This window comes from Bufo bufo, chromosome 1 (assembly GCF_905171765.1).
Source record: "Bufo bufo chromosome 1, aBufBuf1.1, whole genome shotgun sequence".
Classification (NCBI taxonomy): domain Eukaryota; kingdom Metazoa; phylum Chordata; class Amphibia; order Anura; family Bufonidae; genus Bufo; species Bufo bufo.
The window spans coordinates 470,343,667-470,365,339 of record NC_053389.1 but is presented as its reverse complement, the minus strand read 5'-3'; the positions used below and the strand labels follow the sequence as shown (position 1 = coordinate 470,365,339).

Sequence of the window (21,673 nt, the reverse complement as noted above, 5' to 3'; positions counted from 1 at the left end):
CAGATATGTTCATATAGTTGCTTACCTCATGTACATCTTCCCTATGCTTTTTTCCAATTTGTTACACTTCCTGTTGCGGTATCCAACCAAACCCATGATGCACTTCTCCTATCTCTGCCACAGCTCCAGCACTGCCTCTAACAACCCCCAGCTAGTTACATAGACACTCCCCTATTACTGACACGCCCATGGACATAACATGACAGGAAATGAGAAAGAGCTGCAGGGACATGGTCATGTGACCACAACCCAGAAGATAGGAGCAATAAAGGTAAAAGAAATACATTACAAAATTACAGCTACCATCATAAATGATTATTTTACAGGATGTTGATGCAAAACAGAAAACCCCCTTTAACCCCTGCAAGTCCCATAGCAGTAAATGTGAGCTATGCAAACAGCGTAGTACTTTAACTTATGCTGTTCTTGTAACTCCTGCATTATAGAAACAGTGTAGCTCTCTCCTGAATGTTCAGGTAAAACAAAAACAAAAAATTAGAATATTGTGCAAAGTTCATTTAATTCAGTAATGCAACTTAAAAGGTGAAACTAATATATGAGATAGATTCTTTACATGCAAAGCGAGATATTTCAAGCCTTTATTTGTTATATTTTTTATGATTATGGCTTACAGTTTATGAAAACTCCAAAGTCACAATCTCAGGTACCCTTTGCTCAGGGGGTATGGATTAATTAGCTGACTAGAGTGTAACACTTTGAGCCTAGAATATTGAACCTTTTCACAACATCCTAATTTTAAGATGCATTAATGCAATTCCTTTTAAGTTGCATTACTGAAATAAATGAACTTTTGCACGATATTCTAATTTTTCGAGTTTCACCTATAGATGCCCAACGGCATGGGTAGGTTTAGTGTAGGATCTGTCTGACCTGAGACCACCTTGGCGCTGGTAGGCAGGCACAGTTGTGCTTTGATCAAAATACACTGAACAAAAATATAAACGCAACACTTTCGGTTTTGCTCCTATTTTGCATGAGCTGAACTCAAAGATCTGAAACGTTTTCTATATACACAAAACACCCATTACTCTCAAATATTGTTCACATATCTGTCTAAATCTGTGTTAGTAAGCACTTCTCCTTTGCCGAGATAATCCATCCCACCTCACAGGTGTGGCATATCAAGGTGCTGATTAGACAGCATGAATATTGCACAGGTGTGCATGCGGAGCTTTCCTGAGATGGTTTCTGACAGTTTGTGCAGAAATTCTTTGGTTATGAAAACTGATTGTTGCTGCAGCTGTTCGGGTGGCTGGTCTCAGACGATCATGGAGGTGAGCATGCTGGATGTGGAGGAACTGGGCTGTTGTGGTTACACGTGGTCTGCGGTTGTGAGGCCGGTTGGATGTACTGCCAAATTCTCTGAAACGCCTTTGGAGACGGCTTATGGTAGAGAATTGAACGTTCATTGCACGGGCAACAGCTCTGGTAGACATTCCTGCAGTCAGCATGCCAATTGCACGCTCCCTCAAACGTTGCGACATCTGTGGCATTGTGCTTTGTGATATAAATTGTGATATAAATTGCACATTTCAGAGTGGTCTTTTATTGTGGGAAGTCTAAGGCACACCTGTGCAATATTCATGCTGTTTAATCAGTACCTTGATATGCCACACCTGTGAGGTGGGATGGATTATCTCGGCAAAGGAGAAGTGCTCACTAACACAGATTTAGACAGATATGTGAACAATATTTGAGAGTAATGGGTGTTTTGTGTATGTGGAAAATGTTCAGCTCATGCAAAATGGGAGCAAAACCGAAAGTGTTGAGTATATATTTTTGTTCAGTGTATATTGGGTAAGAGTCCCATGTTTTATCATATCAGAGTGAGGGCTTAGTCCATATGTTATGTTTGCATCTATTGTGTACATTATTTTCTTCAGTTATTTTTCTTTTTTAAATGTAGCCAGGCAAACTTTTTATTGTAATTTTTGATTAGTTTATGCAGCTCCCATTCACTGCTATAAAAATTATGGAAACAGTGGAGTGTCGGCCGCTTGGTCATTTCTGTCATTTCGTCTCTCCTGGCCATGGTTATTCAAGGCCAACTTTTTTAAGGACCCACAGACTACTATGGGTGCTACTTTTTTGCTCAGTACTACTCTGGGGTAGTACGGAAGTACAATATGAAGATTTGCATGCGCCCTTAGAAAACATGGCAATTTAGGTCCTTTACCCATTTTTTTACTTCTGTAAGCTTTTGGAGCTCGCCAACCAAAAAATTTGATTTATAAAATGTAAGATTATAAGTTCATATACTATTATACGATTCTTTAAGTGGTAACAATCTTACACTAAAGCAGGGCAGCTATAAAAAATAAAAAAAAGTCACAATTTCCCAAGATGATCACATAATACAGGCTGTCTTTGCAGGAGACTGGCTTTGCTAATGTGCTGACTGACAGGCAGCAGGAGTATTATAGTTTGGGTTTGCCATTTATTCAATTCTGTAGGCCCATATTTTGACGTATAAAAGGTATATCGGCTTTAGAGTGCTAGATGAAACTAACTTCAGAATAAATTTAAGCATTCTTTTAATATTCACAAACATTATTATGCAGTGTACTGTGTATTTTTAAATGACAAAAAAGTGATAATAAATGGAATTCTTTTCGTTTTGTCTGCCAGCGACCTCCCTATCTAATTGTTTGCATGCACGTAACTGTAATTAAAACACTGTTTTTCTTTTGTTGATCTAAGGCTCCGTTCCTGAGTTATGATACTTTTTTCTATTATGTAAATTAGGTCTTTGGTGCAATGAGGACGTCGCCATTGCTCTTGTTGTACCCAAGCGCCACTCTTTTTTGTGGACAGCCTCTCCCTGGCTGCTTTGATTGATAGGGCTGTGACAATGAGGAAGGGGCTGGCCACAGAAAGGAGTGGAGCTTGTGTGTATCACAATAGACAATATGATATGCATGCTGTGAAATCTATTCAGTATGAGTGGTACATCAGTTTCACACTTGGTTTTTACAAAGTTTTACAGAGGTAAAGAGGTGTTACCTAAACAATAACCAAGGAAGACATCCCTGGCAACCAGTCCATACCTGTCATTCACTCCAATTGAGACATTTGTACCAAGATGTCTATTCAATTCAACAGAGAAAGCTGCTGCACAGTCGATGCATGGGGATCACAGGATCCCATTATCCAGAAGAATGTCCTAGAGGAGGCATCTACACCTATGGACCATTTATCCTCATTATCAAGCAAGCAAAAAAAAAAGTCTTCTAGTCATTCTGCCCATTTTTCTAAAGAATGGCAAAGAGACGAGGAAGCTGTGTTTTCCTATACTTTCCATTTTTTGAGAATTTACAATATTACATTTATAATAACATTTTGTTATTCAAGATTTCCAGGAAAATAGAAACGATAACTTAATTGTAAAGCAGTGTTCACAATATGAAGTAAGCAGCATATATTTCAAAATGTATGTATATATATATATATATATATATAAAATCTTCAGATCTAAAAGCCAGACTTTCATCTGTCCATGTAGATTAAGGATCAATGCTGCATATACTTGTGGCGTCACTATTCCCACGCACATTTATTTTTGTCTGCAAGTATTTTTTTCAGCTTCTGCAACTCCTTCACTTCTGAGTCAAAGCCAGTCTCCTTCTCCAGGGTGCTTATAATCTGAAATGTAAGTAAATTAGGAAAAGAATAACTATCCCAATCCATTATATCACCACATTACTGCCAAGACTTTAATGGGAACCTGTCACCATGAAAATGTGAATTAATATGCAAACATCATGTTATAGAGCAAGAGGAGCTGAGCAGATTGATATATAGTTTTGTAGGAAAATATTCAGTAAAACTTGTATATTATACATTTCAATTCCTGCTCATTCTGGGCTTTGAAGTCCAGGTGTCGGTCCTATCAGTGATGACAGGCTTCCCTCTGTGACTATGTATACAGAGATAGATGTCTGTCACTGATAGGACCGTCTCCTTGGCTTCAAAGACCAGAAGGAGCAGGAATATAAATGTATAAGTTACAAATTTTACTGAATCTTTTCCCATAAAACTATATATCAATCTGCTCAGCTCCTCCTGCTCTATGACATGCCACCTGCAGCTCAAACACAGGTTCTCTTTTACATTGTGTACAAAACAAAAAAAAATTTGTCTGTGAAAAAAAGCCAGTGCCAATTAAGCCATCCTTTCAACATCTAATGGTATATTCACATATGTCAGTTTCATGCCGGCTTTAGTTTGGATTCTGTGCCTTATCTGTGTGAAATCCACATCCCATGCTTATAAATGGGGTTTCTCCAACCCTGTTTACATGCATCAGAAATCCACCACAGTATTAATTAGAGGGGTTGTCCAGGTTATTTTTGCTCTTTGTATGTTTCTAACTAAACAAATGTAAGGGGTTTTCAGTTCACCTCCTTCATCTACAGTGGCCCTGTTCTCCTAGTTAGCTGAGGTCACATGACCTGTGATGTCAGGCTTGTGCACGGAATGTCATCAGAGCAGGGAAAGAAGCTGAGGGAGCAGGAGGAGCAGGTCTCCCTGTGAAGACTGTGCTGGTTGGAGTGACAAGCCACAAATCCCTGCACTGCCGGATCTGCCCTGTGTCTCCCCTCCTACTGGAATCTTCCGCAAAGTTTAACCCCTTCTACCATCAGCAGCACAGGCTCAGGTACTAAGCAGATGCAGGGTTTCCTCTTCTCTGGGCACTGAAGAGACAAATGCTGTGTACAGGATCCTCCCTCCTCAGCCTGCAAACACAGAGCTGACAAAGACCGAAGTAGGTCTCTCCTCTGTAGTCTTCTGCTGGCTGTGAGGAGGTGTCTGCAGAGCATTGCACATTGTACAAGAACGGGTAGGGGGAAGATCCTGTGTGCGTCATTGTACTGTACAGCTGGGAGTCTGGGACGTCGTCCCACACATACAACATGAGTATCCCAGCAGTCAGGCTGCAGACAGGGCAGCACTTTTATTCAGAGCAGGGGGAGGGGAAAGGCAGTCTGTTCATGAGGAAAACCTCAGAGATTGTTGTTACACCCCCCCCACAGCTCTGCAACTGCATGTATAGATTGCTGACAATCAGATTTAGGCCTCTTTCACACTACAGTATTTTGCGTTCAGTATACTGGACGTTTTTTGAGTTCAGTATACGGAACAGATACTGAACCATTCATTTCAATGGTTCAGCAAAAAATACTGAAGTGTCTCCGTGTGCATTCCGTTTCAGTATTTCAGTATTTCCGTGCCGTGGAAAGATAGAACATGTCCTATGTTTGTCCGCAAATCACGGTCCGTGGCTCCATTAAAGTCAATGGGTCCGCAAAAAAACGGAATGCATACGGAAGGCATCCGTATGTCATCCGTATGTCATCCGTTTTTTGCGGATCCGTCATTAGCAAATGCTAGGCCCAGCCCACTGTGGCCATGTGTTTCTTGTTGCCAAACTTTGGCTGAGCACAAATACAGGTGGCTTCCGTTTTTGATCCGTGAAAAACGGACCGTATACGGGAACCATACGGAAACCATACTGAAAGGTTTTTGCGGACATACTGAACGGAAACGGAGACACAACGGAACCCAAAAACGGGACAACGGATCCGTGAAAAACGGAACGCAAAACACTGAAATGGACATACTGTAGTGTGAAAGAGGCCTTACACTGCTTTATTTTTTTTCACAAAACTCACACAACCCCTTTAATGTTAGGAGCATCAGGTACTTATGCATCTGGCCGGGGGCTGCAGGTGCCCTCCTGAATTAAACTGTATCGCTTCCTCAGGTGAGGTAGTATTACAAGGGATGTTCAATAACAGAACATGCTGGGGTAGATAACTTAGTGTTAGGGCTCATGCACACAAACAAATTTTTTGTCTGCATCTTATCTGCATTTTTTGTGGGTCAGATACGGGCCCACTCACTTCATAGGGGCCTTAAAATTCCATCCATTCCATGGCATCTGCAAAAATGTAGAACATGTCCTGTTCTTTTCCGCATTACGGACACGTAAAAAGGCGGAAAGCATAAAGCCGGTATCCATGTTTCGCGGAACGCAAAACAGGCTTTAGTGGTGAAATGTTGTGTTTATATTCAGGTAGCTAACTTATTGAACATCCCTCTGCACTGTGATATTTGATTCTGTCGAGGCAGGATCTTGTGCTGTATTAAGGGGCTGACTGGGAACTAAAAATGGCCCTGGAAAAAAAAGGTCCAATCTGATGGAAAACGGGGCAACATAATTAGGAACAACAGAAGTAGGCGGGGCCAGCAATACCATAGTGTGGAGCAATATACTGCCCCAGCTGAACCAAATACCAAAGTGCAGCACAAAATACTGCCACCAATGCCACAGTAGTCAACTGTATCGCTATCCTGAGAATGTCAATACAGTTGAATTCAGGAGGGCACCTGTGGCTGCTGGTCAGATGCAAAAGAGATAATCAATTCCTTATGAAACCGGCTGGCAGCCATGATGAGGGCTTGAGTGGACCTCCTAGGCATCGGCCCACCAGGAAATTTCCCTTTAGGGTCTATGGCCAATCCACCCCTGGCGGCACTATGGTATTGCTGCCCCTCCTACTCCTATTATCCCTGCCTACGCATGTTGCCTTCAGTCAATTTGGACCGTCCTACAATATGGGACCACCTCAAGTTATTCTTCCAGGGCCGCTTTAAGTTCCCAGTCCGCCCCTAGCTAATCCTCATGTGAATCTACTATGGATCTCCTGTAAACCCGCAGCACAACTGCAGTAAACTTTTGTTAGAAATCGGAGAAATCTACACTGAATGGTTTAAAATGGAAAAGCAATATAGCTTTTAGGGTATGTTCACATGGGTAAAATCCTCAGTGGATTCTATCATGCAAAACAGATGTTTTCTGCAGTGTAATCTGCAATCAAAATGCCAGCACCAGCTTCCTATTGACTTCAATCTGGAAAAAGCCACCATGTGCACATGGTACCATTTTTTTTTACACTGATTTCCAATAAGCTTCAGAAATTACATTACTTCTTTGCAGTGGATTTTACCTGCGTTCCCCATTGAAATCACGGAGGAAAGGCTAAAATTGCTAGTTTTTTTGCATGTTTTTGGCAGCATCACCAGAAGGCCTCATGCACACGACTGTTGTGTGTTTTGCAGTCCGCAAATTGCGGACCCGCAAAACACGGATGGGGTCCGTGTGCGTTCCGCAATTTGTGGAACGGCATGGACAGCCATTAATATAACTGCCTATTCTTGTCCGCAAAACAGACAAGAATAGGACAGGTTATATTTTTTTGGCGGACCACGGAACGGAGCAACGGATGCGGAAAGCACACGGAGTGCTGTCCGTATCTTTTGCGGCCCCATTTGAAGTGAATGGGTCTGCATCTGAGCCGCAAATACTGCGGTTTGGATGCGGCCCAAAATAACGGTCGTGTGCATGAGGCCTAACATAGAGGCAATTCAGCCATACCGACCTGACACTGTTACATGCGGCAGATTTTAGTCATGCGAACATACCAGTAAATCTAATGTTAAATGCCATTGACTGATATAATTTTGACCCTGGTACCAGTTTTTTAAGCTCCAAGCCTTGCACCTTTTCTTGCCACTTCACATATGGCGTTCGCCATCATTTGCAACTTATTTACTCCAAATTAGTGGCGTAAATGCATTGCTAGGTGCCCCCCTTGTTTCTGCTTCATTCCTCAGGCAGTTTTGCCATCCTGCCAGAGATTCTAGTATTTTTGAAGGCAAGAATAGTGTAATCTGCATCAGTTTCATCATGTTGTACCAAACATATAATGCCATATGTGCAGTTTCAAAAAATATGGTTAATATGTGCAACATCTTAAAAATGTAAAATGTCAGTCTTAATAAATTCCCCACAAAGTACATTATAATTGTCTACATACCACATCAAAGTATTTCTCAATATACTTAAAAAGTTCCTTCACAGCCACATCGTCTTTAAATTCATTCTCATGTTTCTAAAAAAGTAGAAAAAAACGTCAGTTCAGTATAAGTGGTTTATTGTTATCCACATAGAAAAAGGCTTCTGATCCACAGATGCACATTCAAAAACAATTAGGGTACGTCCACAATGGCAATATACAAAATAGTGGAGGAAAATCTGCAGCATTTTACTGTAGCAGCAAATTGGATGAAGAATCTCATCTGCACGCTACATAAATAATCTGCATGGAACACGTGCAGAAATTGGCCTGCGGTACAGATTTTAAATCTGCAGGATAACAATTTCCAGTGAAATCCACTGCAAAATCTGCAACAAATCCCCAAGTAACATACATAAATACAGCATTCTCCTATAAATGTAGAAATATTTAACCATTTACCCATACTTCCCAACCATCCTGGATCCCGCTGGGCAGTCCCTGATTTTGGTGGCTGTCCTGCGGTCCCGGAACAGCTGAGGTATGTCTTGCTCTCGGCTGTCTTTGTATCCATAGGACGCAGAGACAGTTGCTTGTGATGGTGAAGCTGAGAGCCATTCTCTCCCTTCTTCGCCATTCAGCTCAGCTGCCGGCACTCCACACTGCTGGGATGTGTAGGAGGAGTGGTGCAGACCAGGGAATTAGCCTCCTCCTACACAGCACAGCAACGCGATGTATGACAGTATCCTGCCTGCTGCTGGGGAGCACAGGGTGAGCTGTGATGATCTTAGGAGGAACTAGGTGAGTATTTACAGTTTTTTTTTCTTCCTGTGAAGTGGGCACATATCTGGGCATAACTACTATGAATGGGCACATATCTGGGCATGACTACTGTAAAGGGGGTACATATCTAGCCATGTCTATTGTGAAGGGGCCACATATCTTAGCATAACTAGTGTGAAGGGGCACATCTGGGCATAATGTTTCTGAAAGGCACATCTGGGCATACCTATTGTGAAAGGGCACATATCTGGGCATAACTATTGTGAAGGGGTACATCTGGCCATAACTGCTGTGAAAGATGCACATCTGGGCATAACTACTGTGAAAAGAGCATTTCTGGGCATAACTAATGTGAAAGGGGTACATCTGGGCATGACTACTGTGAAGAAGGCACATATCTGGTCATAACTACTGTGAAGAGGGCACATCTGGGCATAACTACTCTGAGGGGTAACATCTGGGCATAACTACTGTGAAGGGGTCACATGTGAGCATAACTACTGTGAAGGGGTACATCTGAGCATAACTACTGTGAGGGGGTACATCTGGGCATAACTACTGTGAGGGGGTACATCTGGGCATAACTACTGTGAAGGGGCACATCTGGGCATAACTACTGTATTATATGTACTATTCTTTATTATACTAAAACATTCATATTAATATACACCACATACAATCCTTTTTGCACATTAGATGTGTCAGATATTTCCTTTTTGTATTTCCTCTTTATCTAGTATACTACACCAAGGGATCACAATATACAGTATACATATTTGTACTGAAAATATGCAAGTGCTCTTGTCTTGGCTATTACCTTTGACTCTGAAGTCAAGAAGTCAGTCAACTCTGTGGAGGATAATGTAGGAGTATCTCGAATTTCTTTATAGTAAGCTTTAACTTCTTCTTTGAACAAAGGGATGTCTTTTGCATAAAGGAGCTTGTTAGTTGGAGCTGACTGTGAATAGAGAAATAGAATATACAGTACGTGACATTGGTTATCACATACAAATGAATGCCATATTCATTAAATTTAATAAAGTGCCCAGGACAGGGCAGAAAAATAACGGTGATGTGAACTGAGCCTAAAGTGCACAGAATGGCTTGAACCTACCCTCAGTGCACTTAATGGCTAATTTGCATATGAAGTAAAAATACTTTTTTCCAGAATGAAGCAACGGACCACTAAGTGAAAAGTATTATTACATTCAGCTGAGCTAGCCCTACAATACATTGTGCCTGGTTTAACCATGATTTTCATGGTGACAGATTTCCATCTGGAAATCAGGATGAGGTCATATAAAGAGATTATTAGGTGAACACCCCACACATACTGAGCAAATTGAACCTCAGTAAGGAGGAACTATTGGTTTCCGCTTTTAAGAGGTTTTCCAGGATTTTGATACTGATACATTGTATAGTGGCTATGCTTGGTATTGCGCTCAGCCCCATTCACTTCAGTGTATGGCGCTGTGCTTGGTAAGCACAGAGAAGGCCTCGGTGGTCACTGGAGCAACAGTGCCTTCTCAAACATCTGATCAGCGGGGGTCCTGGATGTTGGACCAGAGGATAGGTCATCAGTATCAAAATCCCAGAAAACCTCTTCAAACAGACCCGCACTATTACACCAAAAAAACATAACTTCTGAAGTTCACCACAAATGCCTGATTTAAACCTGGACATCTAAGGGTACTTTCACTCTTGCGGCAAAGGATTCCGGCAGGCAGTTCCGGCGACGGAACTGCCTGCCGGATCCGTCAGAACGCATCCAAACCAATGGTATTTGTCAGACGGATCAGGATCCTGATCCATATGACAAATGCATTGAAATGCAAGATCCGTCTCTCCAGTGTCATCCGGAAAAACGGATACAGCGTTTATTTTTTTCACATTTTTTGCAGTCTGAGAATGCCCAGACCGCAATGCCGGATCTGTTTTGCTGGAACACTCAGGGCCGGATCCGGCATGAATCCATGTCAATGGGTTCCAGAATTTTATTATTTAATTTTATTATTATCTCCGGCCTGAAAAGTAAAAAAAGACTGAACTGAAGACATCCTGATGCATCCTGAATGGATTGCTCTCCATTCAGAATGCATTCGGATAAATCTGATCAGTTATTTTCCGGTATAGAGCCCCTAGGACGGAACTCAATGTCGGAAAAGAATAACGGTAGTGTGAAAGTACCCTAAACAACATGTTTGAAAGACATGCAGCTTTTTTTGCCACAAAATATTGGTGTACTTGTTTGCCGGCCATTAGGTGGTGTAGTAAAGAGAAACATTTGTGAAAGTTGTGGCAATTTAATGCAGAGAACATAAATTAAATTTTATGGCTCAGATTTACTTTTACGACTGCACTGAATTCTGGCATAAATTATACCAATATTTGGCACAAAATCTAGTTTTAGAAAAATCAACTGTGCTTAGCTCACCATGGGGACGGGGCATACATATAAGCTACAATGCAAAAATTTGTGCCAAAGTTGCACCATATTTCTGGTATCAGATTCTTGGTAAAGTGTTAGAAAAAAAGTGTCCAGTCATGAACCAAATTTCTCATCCAGCCGGGGTCACTTTGATAAATCTGGTGTAAGTCTAGACAGCTTGGTTAAGTTTATGGTATAGTAAACCTGCCCCTATGTCTTTTTCTATTCAGGGGATTGTGAGCTCTAATTGAGCACTGGCTGCAATAAAATATATTAAATGATGGATGAGCAGAAAATGTGGGAACTATTTAAAGGGGTTTTCCTAGATCTTTGAAACAAATATATGATTCTACTGAAACAAGAGATCAGAGCTGCCCAGTTGTAGATTTGAAGGAAAGAAACCTTGTTTTTTGCTATCATGTACATTTTTTTCATTTAAAGGGGTTTATCAGTATCTAATTGGTGGGGGTCCAACACCAGGGACCCTGCTGATCAGCTGTTTGTGAAGGCAGTAGTGCCCCAGACTTCTCTCAAGTCACCAAGCACAGTGCCGTACATTGTATATCGGCTGTGCTTAGTATCACAGCTCAGAGCCATTCACTTCCATGGGGCTGAGCTGTTCTTAGGCCATGTGACCCATGAACATGACATCACATGGCCTAGGGAAAGCTATGGGTAGGCCTCTGCACTACTGCTAGCGCCGTTGTCTTCGCAAACAGCTAATCAGCGGTGTTCTGGGGTGTTGGCCACCCTTGATCAGATGATGACCTATCCAGAGGATAGGTCATCAGTAGAAAAGTCTTGGAAAACTATGTTAAATAAAAAAAATTAGATTATAGCAAAGAACAAGGCTTCTTTCCTGAAAATCTCCAACGGGGCAGCTCTGATCTCTTGTTTCAGTAAAATCATATATTTGTTAAAGTTGAAGAGCATTGGTCATATAAACATTGTTATACATTACCGTTCCTAATTGATGCTCTGCAAGAGAAAATCCATCCATGAAAGCCTGAGCAATCACTGACAAGCAGATGTCCAGAAGAGCTGTCTTTTTTATGTCCAAGACAAATTGTGGATTTTTCAATATATTAATCCAAAACCGCAGAGGAAGACTATAATATAACATAATGAGAACACAATATGAGTATTCCAGGTAAAACCAAGTAATCCTAAATTAGGTAGTGCCCAAGATCTATCTAAGCTGCCCTCTTTATCTCTGTCAGTTGTATCATTTCTATGTTTAATTGAGAGGACATGTTAAGTAATAGTGGCCAATAGATCTCCCCCCCCCCCAGCACCTCCCCCTAATCATAAATGGATCTACAGTAACCCGAGTAGAGTCGTTCAAGTTTCTTGGGACCAGAATTTCCAACAACCTAAAATGGAACAACAATACTGTCACTATCATCAAGAAAGCGCAACAGAGGATGTACCACCTACGACAGCTGAAAAAGTTTGGCCTACCACAAAAATTAACGGTGCAGTTCTACACCGCGATCATCAAATCCATCATGACATCATCTATGACTGTATTGTTCGGCTCCTGCTCAGTATTAGAAAAGGTGAGACTGCAGCGCATCATCCGAACAGCGGAAAGGATAATTGGCTGTAGCTTACCTTCCCTGCAGGATCTTCACGCTAGCAGGTGTAGAAAGACAGCAGCTAAGATTGCCTCAGACCTCTCTCACCCTGCTCACTCCAACTTCCAGCCTATGCCTTCAGGAGTGAGATACCATTCAGTGGTTACTAAAACCTGGCACAGGAACAGCTTTTTCCCTCAGGCAGTTGCCTTGCTTAGGGTACTTTCACACTTGCGGCAGGACGGATCCGACAGGCTGTTCACCATGTCGGATCCGTCCTTCCGCTATTTTGCCGTGCCGCCGGACCGCCGCTCCGTCCCCATTGACTATAATGGGGACGGGGCGGAGCTCCGGCGCAGCACGGCGGTACACGGCGAAAGCCGCCGGACTAAAAAGTCCTGCATGTCCGACTTTTTAGTCCGGCAGCTTTCGCCGCTGCGCCGGAGCTCCGCCCCCGTCCCCATTATAGTCAATGGGGACGGAGCGGCGGTCCGACGGCACGGCGAAATAGCGGAAGGACGGATCCGACATGGTGAACAGCCTGTCGGATCCGTCCTGCCGCAAGTGTGAAAGTACCCTTAATGCAGAACCACGCTAAAGCTGCGATGACTTGGAAGCATTACAGCATAGAACTGAAAACGATCACTTCTCCCTGTTTATTGCCACTAAAACTTACATACTGTCCTTGTCCTGCACTATCCATACTGTCTGTCCTTGTACTGTTTTGTTTGTGTCTGTCAAGTAACTGCCAAGTCAAATTCCTTGTAAGTGCAAACTTATTTGGCCAAATAAATAGATTCTGATTCTGATTCTAGAGGTTTGTGTGTCATAACTTTTAGTAGATTATTCACACAGTTACTCTTTTATAGTGATCAGAAGAGTCCACTTTTAAAAAAAATGCATGGGAAGATGTAGAGGTAGGCAATTACATGTGCATACTTGTTAAATACCATAGTAATCCCAGAAAACCCCTTCAAGTGCAATCATAAATGCATAAACTCCTATGCACTGAGCTCCCTCTAGTGGTGGCTGCAGGTAGCCAGTTTTATCATGTACTGAATGTATCTACAGGGGATGATTTATCAGTGTATTTATGCCAGTTATTTGGAGGGGGGCAGCACACTAAGTTTTTCTGTGGGACCCTATGAGATCTGTGTATGCTCCAGGTCATGATAACATTAAACATTAAATTCAGTTTCCAATTCATTACATTGCCAGTGCTTTAAAACTAGAGAGAAGGACTTCAGAAATTATGAACACAGTAAAGTAGATTGAAGCAAGGAGATAATATAATGAGGTAGAATAAAAGTGTTAATAAACTGGCCATTTTCTTATTGTCCAGAGGACCAGGCAACTTTATGTCACCCATGGTTTAGAAAACTGAGGTATTCTAACAAAGCATGTGGGGAAAAAACCCATAACTAATTTAATAAAACATTGTTGTGATAGATATCTATGGGCTTGCCTCAAAAAGGGTACTAACTAGGGAGAATAGAGAATGAAAATAATACGTTTAGGAATATAACTTACTATGTATCAGTTTATACATATCACAAATTTGTTGCATATTTTCGAGCATCATTAAGCTTTTAACAAACTTTGCGTTAATCAATAGTTCAGTGTGTGTACATGGGGAATAACACTATTTTCCCATGTGCATGCTGAATATCTGGCTTGTAGTTCTCTCAGACTTGGTGGGCGGAGACTAGTTGCAACCAACTGCACATAGAATATAGAGGAGAATCTTGGACAGGAATAAGGACCTTTTTCAAAGTGAAAAGCAATTATCAAGGGGGTGCGGGAGTGGTGTCTGGTAAACAGCTGAAAACGGGAGAGCTAGACATTTCTCACTGAGAAGACATAACAAAGCTTATTGTGGTCGCTTGTGCCCTTTTCAGTGGCAGAAATCACAATGATGTCCTGCAACAAAGTACTGTGCACTGCAAATAAAGGAAGTTTTAACAAACCCCATTCACAAACAGAAAGAAAATCTTCTACAGATTATTGGCATGCTTCAGTTTTTATATCCATAGCATGCCCTATTTGTTGCAGTTAAATATACAGGATAATATTACATTTAGTTATTTGCATGTTCAACAACATATCAAAGAAGAAATACCTATTTGTCTTCCAAATATGTACCACATCAGGATCAGTGATTTTTTTTATTGTTACTTGGGCATCCAAGAAATCAAAAAAGTATTTTATGGCTAACGGAGGCTTATTGTGAGGGACTGTCCAAATGCTTCTAAACAGCTTCTCTACAGCAGAATGTACAGCAACCTAAAAGAGATCAACTGGTTACATGAGAAATGGAACAGATGTGAGAACATTTATTTTATTAGTACAGCTGAACTGCCAATCAGATTTCAGATTTGCATAGAATATTAGAATTCGGTATAAAAATTTTTAATGTTACATGTTTTCAGTGAAATGTTTCTCTAAGGCTCAGTTCAGACCTGAGCGTTTTACAGCGCGTTCCTACGCGCTGTAAAACGCTCAACAAGGAGAAACCAATGCTTCCCTATGGGAATGGTTCTCACCTGGGCGTTTTACAGCGCGTACGATCGCGCTGTAAAACGCCCGACGCTCAAACAAGTACAGGAGCGTTTTTTTGGGCGCTTGTCGCGCGTTCCCGTACATAGACTTTCGGGAACGCGCGACACTGTGTGTACGCTTGTCTCTGTATGCGCGATTGTAAACGCCCGTACAATCGCGCATACAGAGCGCTCCTTTCAGAACGCTCAGGTCTGAACTGAGCCTAAGACTAGGTTCACATCTGAAATGCTCTTCAGTCTTTCAGTTCCCCTTCTAGGAACAGAAAAAAACACAGCAAAAGATCTGGAATAAGCCAGGGATCTGGCAGCTTTCCATTATGGATTTCACCATTCAGGGCTTGCCTTAGGGATGGGATGTGCGACCTGTGCGACTGCACAGGGCACATCACCCTGGACTCCTGAATGGGGCACCACATGGTCCCCTTTGTTGGGCACATGATCACTAGGTTGATTCTCCTAGTCTGCCGGTGCCCCTGTACTCAAATATATCCAATCCACAGACCACAGATATAATTGATTAGTATGTTCAGGCCCTTAGCTGCACAGAGAAGATACCAGGTGAAGAAGAAATAAAGTGAGGTCATCATCATGTGACCAGTGCAGGACGAGAGAGCTCAGCAGTGCAGAGGAGAAGTGGGGAGGTCCTGGGTGATGTCACAATGTAAGGGGTGGAGCTCTAGTGTGTGTGTGTGTGTATGTAGGGGAGGTTAGTGGTTTATCTTCCACTATAGTTGTCAAATACTAGTCGTTGTAGTTCATTCCTTATACTCACTCCCTGTAAGGCTGGGTTCACACGGGCGTTGCGGGAAAAGATGCGGGTGCGTTGCAGGAAAATGTGTGATTTTTCTGCGCGAGTGCAAAGCGTTTTAATGCGTTTTACATGCGCGTGAGAAACATTGGCATGTTTGGTACCCAGACCCGAACCCGGACTTCTTCACAGAAGTTCGGGTTTGGGATCGGTGTTGTGTAGATTTTATTATTTTCCCTAATAACATGGTTATAAGGGAAAATAATAGCATTCTTAAAGGGGTTGTCCGGGATTGGGGACATGGGTGTACATGTACAATGGTCCCCTAAATATTACATTCATGCCTGTCCTTCCCTTACCAGACATTTCTGCTGGCCCTTTTTCACTTCACAAATTTTCAGCCGGAAGTGCAGTTTCTATCACCGTCAGTGACGTACCGGGTCCCTTCCGCTTCGTAAGGAGCCCGGTGACGTCACAGTCAGCCTCTAATTATTCCAAGCGCATGTATAGTAGTACTGTGGTCATGGCTACGGCCAAGAGATATCCGAAGAACCCTAGGGAGAGAAACAACAGGAACAACCTAACCCAGCTAGGCGTGTCTTAGCTAACCTGACTAAATGGCTTGTTGTGTGCCCTAAGCCATGATCGTGGGTAGGCCTAAAAGTGGGCAAAAACCAAGCCAAGTAGGGTAGAAAAGGAACTCGAATGGCATGTGCAAACTAATCCCCAAGCCAACTGCAAGGCGTCAGGGATCTAGAGCGAAAAATTCGGGGTGTATGAGGCAAGGCCAGAAGGAGACCTACAACCCATCTTGTGGATGACAAGGCCAGAGACATGTTGCTCAATATTGCGGATACTGCCCCAAAGCGGAATGGAGGACCGGGAATACGTTGTGAAATGGATCATGAAAACCAACTAAACCTTGTAAAGTTTTGGTGCTAGGGAGTACTGGCAATGCCCTAGCCTCAGGAGATCGTGGGACCAAAACCTAACTGCCTAGACTATGCAGGAATGAGGGCCAAAACGAACTATGTAGATAGGAAGAGAATCTTTGAATAGTTCCCCAGACAACAGCTATCTGCTAGCCGTGGTCCGCGCGTTGTTCTACTGTGTGCTCCTGAGAATTGTTTTAACGCTTGAGACGTGAAGACCGACCTACTATCTGAATCTTCTACCGTAAGGAAATGCTGAACCTTGTCCAAAACCCGATTCAACGTGGTTGTAGGGAGTCTGAGGTTAGTGCGGCAAGAAGCTACGAAGCCATAATATACAAGATTCTGTCTATGCCCTCCCATGAGTGAGGGAATGCAATTGCAATGAAGCTACCGGCGAAAATGAATTCCTGGTCGTGGTAAAAAGGCAAAGACTTTGCGCGGGGACCTGGTTGACAAGATATGATCGACTACGATCAGAGACTGAAATGCTAGAGGGAATTACCCTACTTGTTACTCCTCTGGCAGGACCTGAATGAAAGCATGAACAATTAAAGCAAGACAAAATATCTGCGTAAGACATGACAATGATGCTGTAGGGCGAACCGGACCAGTTTGCGGTCAAAACATAAAGTGAGCGATCAACATGGATTATTAGGAAATTAGGGAAGCAGGTATGTATGTGATACATACGGGCCAAATCAGCCCAGATGCACAGATGGACAACCAACCAGGCAATCAGCCCAGCAGGACTGAAAACAGTCATCGGGCCCCCGAAGCCATGGGGCCGAAGCCGTCATCGGGCCCCCAAAGCCATGGGGCCGAAGCCATCATCGGGCCCCCAAAACCATGGGGCCGAAGCCGTCATCGGGTCCCCGAAGCCATGGGACCGAAGCTGTCATCGGGCCCCCGAAGCCATGGGGCCGAAGCTGTCATCGGGCCCCCGAAGCCATGGGGCCGAGTTTTTTATTTATTTTTTTTAAATCAAGAAATTATAACTATAATACGTGACCTGAATAAGGTGCAGGTGAAATTAAACCATGAACCTGACCGATGTGGCAGGCAATACCTAAGATAAACTACGTGGCCTGAATGACATGCAAGTCGAAATATCGTTAGGAACGAGACCTGACCGAAGTGTAAGGTGACCCCCAACATGAATTCAACTGCATGACCTGAAAAGACGAAGGGAAACGTGACAGAAAATGGAGATAATAACGGACATTAACTAAAATGAACCTAAATAACATAAGCTGGCAAGCAGGTAAAGATGTGAGTCATTCAAAACCAAAAGCATAGCTGCACAGGTGGACAGACAACCATTGGTCGGACCCCTGAAGCCATGGGGCCGAAGCAACCACCAAGGGCCCATAGGGCCGGGCAGCCGCCGGGATGCAAACCTTAGAATTAAGGACGACTTAACCCGACGGATTTAGTAATCAACCGGGACTCGATAGCCTAGAAAGACAAAGACATGGGGTAAAGCTTCTTAATGAAATGAGGCACCTGAGAACACACGCCTGTGAGTGAGGCTGTGGCTCGTATATGAAGAGCCTCCGCCCCTCCCACAAATGCAGGCTGACTAATCAGCCTTACCAACGTGTGCACCTATCCCCCACAGAAAAAGTGTTGTGATTTTTTTTCGTGGATGATGTGGTTTACATGTAAAGGAGTCAGAAGGGAGTAGAATGAAAGAAAACTTTGTGTATTGTCTGCCACCATTGGATCCACTTCGGTTGTGACCTTGATGTCCCACTTATGTCTTGTTTGGCACCAGTGGGGAAGCCAGCTTCCAGTGGGCAGACATGGACTGTCTGCTTAGCCCCAGTGGGCTGAAAAAGACAACAGAGCGGAGCTGTAGGACTGAAAGTTTTAGCTTGGCTAGCTAAGTGTCTGCCTTGTTAATGAAACATGAATAGAGGGCTGAACATGTAATCCTAGTGCTGAAGAAGATAATAAAGAAGTGGTCACGTTCTGCAATGGCTACCACAAAATTGTGATAAAATGCAGCATTTTGCTGTGATTTTGCAGTATCGTGGCTAAAATAAATGGCAACGAAAGTGTTCACAACTTATTAAAAAAAGGGTCAGACATAGCAACTCCTTGACACCTGCTCCTGGACAGCTGCCCTGTTCATACCCACCTCCTGGTCGTGTCTTCTTATGCCTCTTTAGCCTGTTAGCTTGTGGTCTTCCTCCCAATATTTCCATATTCCACTTCTCTACAGATCATTTTCAGGCTGCTGTTTAAGCTACACACTAACATCACAGCTAATGTCTAATGGTATGGTTCCATGTTATGACATGCTAAAAACCATGTGGGTGGGGTTTTCAAAAAGATTGTCATTTAGCCACTATTTTGTTGGTAATACTGGCAAAATTGTGTGGCTATTAGCAATCATCGATGCACAGTTAAAATTATGGGGGCCCCCACCAACCTTATTTTGGTCCTGGCTGCACGTAGCATTTTTTGACAAATATTTTTTACAGAGTCTGTAACGGAGGTTCCTGCCGGAAACTCTGCTGGAGTAGTGAACCTAGCCTTTGATAAAATCAGACTCTGACTTATCTAAGTACAAAAGGGTGGATGCTAGACGCCTCTTTTATCACGGGTATGTGGTTTTACTAAAGCACTGAGCCAATTTCCTGTGTTACATTTGTCCCGTATATTGGGTATTACTCATACTTTATGTGCTGAACATTTTGGCCCATAACTTCATGGTGTGATTATTTACATTGTTTGGTACTTGTCTCTGGGGGAAGGGTCCGATTCCTGTTATCTGCTGTGGTTTTATTCTTGAACATAGTTATTTATGCATTGATTGTCTTTTATTATGAATTTAAATAAAAATTTATTTTATGCACAATTTTCTCTTTAGGTGTTATAAGACCTATTATTTATAAAGTGATTTACTAAAGCACATAACATCCCACAACAAGAAGAATATTAAACCTAGAGTCAGGGGTGAAAATGCTCATCTGTACATATTCAACTGCATCATTGTACTCAGGACAGCAATACAGTTGAAAGCCGCGACAGAACACAGGAGCGATGTCTCCCTGACCCACCCTTTCCTCTAATGGGCTATAGTCCTAGTTCCTGTAGCCCATCAGAGGCCAGTGTCATCATTATCGCGCTGCCTGAGTCGGGCTGCATAGACCTCAGGGCACAGATTAGAAGAGGTTTGTGTTTTGCACTGCATGGTTGACAGCAAAATGGAGGTAAGTATTAGAATTGATTATTTTTAATTGGCAGAATGCTGTTGGGCCACAATGGGGTGGGGGTCATTCTTTTGTAACTGGAGAAAGCACTATGGGGACATTGCGGCTGTAAAAAGCAGCATTTTTGTACTGGAACACATTATAAGGGGCCACTATTGGGACATCCGTTCTACTGGGGAACTAAAAAGGGGTCGTTTTTTGTATTGACACACGTTATAAGGGAGCATTTTTTTACTGGCACATAAGGAGTCATTTTTTTTGTACTTAGCGCACATTATAAGACAGCATTTTTGTACTGGCACACATTCTAAGGTGGCCACTATGTGACATTTGTTCTACAGGGGGCACTAATAGTTTTTTTTTGTACTGGCACACATTATAAAAGAGCATTTTCGGTATTGGCACACATAAGGGTGTATTTTTGTACTGCCACATATTATAAGGGAGCATTTTTGTACTAGCACACATTGCAAGGGGGTATTTTTTGTACATGCACACATTATAGGGGGAATTATTACTACTGGGGGCACTATGGAGGCATTATTACTTCTGGTGCAAAATTAGGGACATGATAACTATTGGGTGCACTGTGCACTCTGGCAGATAATTACTATTGGTGGGACTTTGGGGACGGTTACATTGGGAGCCTAGCACAATTATTTTTGGAGGACACTATGTTTACGACACTAAGTTTCAGGGACACTATTTGCTGGGCACAGTTATTTTTTAAGGCACTGTGTGGCAATTATTATTGAGGGGGAACTATCTGTGTGGTACTAGTATTTTCAGGGGGATTATCTGTCTCTACAGTATAGTATTGGGAAACACAGTGGGCACAGTATTAGAGGTGGCAGTATGGGGTTTTCAGAAGGTAGGGAGGAGCATGGAAAAGTAGGAAACTAAGATGTCTGTTTGTCAAACTCTGCAGAGACAAGAGATGATTGAAAAAAATCATCATGTTGGTCTGGTACGAATGGAGAAGATGTGGATGTAAGAGGTATGTGGGACTGTATTACCCTGTATGTTTTGTACCTCTGTATGTAATGTATTTAACAGAAGGGAAATGTGTTAGGTTAACAAATTGGCATGGGGGGCGGGGGCGCCGTTTCAGTTTTTGCATCAGGCAGCAGAAAGGCTAGATGCACCCCTGCCTAGAGTTGTCCTCTTCTGTCAGAATTGTGAAAATGATTTAATCCAGTTATTCATTCATTCATCCATCCACCCATCCATTTATTACCAGAATTTAATGGATGTTTTAAAATGTCATGGTCACAAAGTAAAGTAGAATTTCTACATTTTATCCCTACTTGTTTGAAAAGGGTGTGGCTTATGATGTGCCATTTGCACAAAAAATATGCCAACATTCCTGCACAAATGAATAAAACCAATAGTTTGCATAGTTAGACAAAAGTGTCCAACTGTATACCAAATTTATTATCCAGCCTGATGTGGCCTTTAATGGCAAATAAAAGTGTTCGGTGATCAAAATAATGATGGCCTCATCAGTGTTCACAAGAGGGGCTTATAAGCTCCCACTGCCATAGTG

The 21,673-nt window shown here is 42.5% G+C and overlaps 1 protein-coding gene across 1 annotated transcript in view; it reads right to left on the bottom strand.

The window, feature by feature from the left end:
- Positions 1 to 3,331: 3,331 nt before the first annotated feature.
- PLXNC1 (plexin C1) overlaps positions 3,332 to 21,673 on the bottom strand; it is a 168,387-nt gene continuing 150,045 nt past the window's right edge. Inside the window, exons 27-31 of the mRNA XM_040408849.1 lie at positions 14,788 to 14,951; positions 12,053 to 12,200; positions 9,481 to 9,621; positions 7,902 to 7,976; positions 3,332 to 3,663 (exon numbers count right to left, since the gene is read on the bottom strand). Of these exons, the coding sequence (XP_040264783.1) occupies positions 3,559 to 3,663; positions 7,902 to 7,976; positions 9,481 to 9,621; positions 12,053 to 12,200; positions 14,788 to 14,951 (633 nt within the window). The 3' untranslated portion in view covers positions 3,332 to 3,558. The remainder of the gene's footprint in view (positions 3,664 to 7,901; positions 7,977 to 9,480; positions 9,622 to 12,052; positions 12,201 to 14,787; positions 14,952 to 21,673) is intronic.